This window comes from Octodon degus, unplaced genomic scaffold (genome assembly GCF_000260255.1).
Source record: "Octodon degus isolate 3935 unplaced genomic scaffold, OctDeg1.0 scaffold00062, whole genome shotgun sequence".
In the NCBI taxonomy this organism is placed as follows: Eukaryota; Metazoa; Chordata; class Mammalia; order Rodentia; family Octodontidae; genus Octodon; species Octodon degus.
The window spans coordinates 2,280,253-2,281,652 of record NW_004524638.1 but is presented as its reverse complement, the minus strand read 5'-3'; the positions used below and the strand labels follow the sequence as shown (position 1 = coordinate 2,281,652).

The window sequence follows — 1,400 nt, the reverse complement described above, 5'->3', positions numbered from 1 at the left end:
CATCAGCTTTCTTTTTCTCCTCATTTCTTTAGGCGTATGTGAGCTCAGAGACTCTGCTCCAGCTGATTGTTCTACCTGGAATAATCTCCATAGTGCTCCTTGTTTATGCCTTCCCCCTTTACATTTTGTTCAAATGTCGCCTGTCAGTGAGGCCTTCATGCAAAATGTGTAAAATCACCAATGCCATCATCGTGCCATCACGATAGCCCTTTAGCGTGAGCCCAGCCTTCCTTCTTGCTCTTCAGTTGCAGATAGAAAGGAACCTTCCTCCTTCCTGTCCTTTAGAGAACCCCTGAATTAAAAAGGATGGGTACCAGGCGTGGTTTCTACAACCAGGAGGAGCAGTGAACTCCACAGCAGTGCTTCTGTCAGAAGCCCAGGCTGTCTTTAGACACTTAAGAGGGTTATGATCTAGTTACCATGTGGAATTAAGACTTGATCTTGCAAGTGTAGGTTTTCTCCTTTATGAAAATATCTGAAGTCAGTGAGAGTTCCTCTTGATGTTCCTCCTTCCAGTTAAAATTTATGTCTCCTCCTATCTGCTTCTAGCAACATGCCAAGCATATTTGAGCGGGCCAGCAAGAACATGATCAAAAATCTCGGAGGCAAAGACATGGTGCCTGTCACGTGTGCACTGGATGCCAACAAATTCCATCAGCTTAGTATAATACTGAAGAGATCTCGATTTTTGATTGGGGAACATCCTGAGGACATTCCAGTTGGATATTCCCTCATGCAAATTCTGGAACCAAGTTCTTCAGTCCCAGGTATTATCAACCAGGATTATAAAAGGATTCCTGATGTGACAAACAAAATATTCAAATATTGTACAGCATATTAGGAATCCACTTAGCAAGTAGATCTCAGGATCCACTATGCCTAAAGGCAAGGGATAAGGTGCTAACATTATTTGAGACTTTACTAATATATGGAGCCAGGCATTCGTTGTATCTTAATGGTTACTAGAGCCTCTTGAGTGGTTCCATTTTCTGTAAAAGTAAATAGAAGTTTATAGCATAATTTGTTTAGAATTATACACCTGGTCACTATTAGAAAGGGCCCTAGACCCAGAACAGTCTGTCTCCAAATCCCTAATGTTGTCCATCCCCATGAGCTGTCCCTGGTGGTGGCATGCTGTGCCCATCATCCTCTGCACACTCTAAATTGATGCTACCATTTCTTAGGGATAACAATTTGACTTTGTTTTGAAATGTTGGGATGGATTGGCCCACTTGCCCTCTATGATAATTTATTTCAAAATCTAATTAATTATCTGCTTAATTAGATTTAAATGAATTGCCTTCATTTCTTCTATTTCCATTATCAACTGTCCCTTTATGAATAGATTTTAGTCTTTTTTATTTTTTAAAGTGTGTACAAAATAGTATTAAAGAGGGCCA

The 1,400-nt window shown here is 40.4% G+C and overlaps 1 protein-coding gene across 1 annotated transcript in view; it reads left to right on the top strand.

Moving 5' to 3' along the window:
- Positions 1-553: 553 nt before the first annotated feature.
- LOC101561275 (gasdermin-C-like) overlaps positions 554-1,400 on the top strand; it is an 18,866-nt gene continuing 18,019 nt past the window's right edge. The window contains exon 1 of the mRNA XM_023718812.1: positions 554-767. Within this exon, the coding sequence (XP_023574580.1) occupies positions 554-767 (214 nt within the window). The remainder of the gene's footprint in view (positions 768-1,400) is intronic.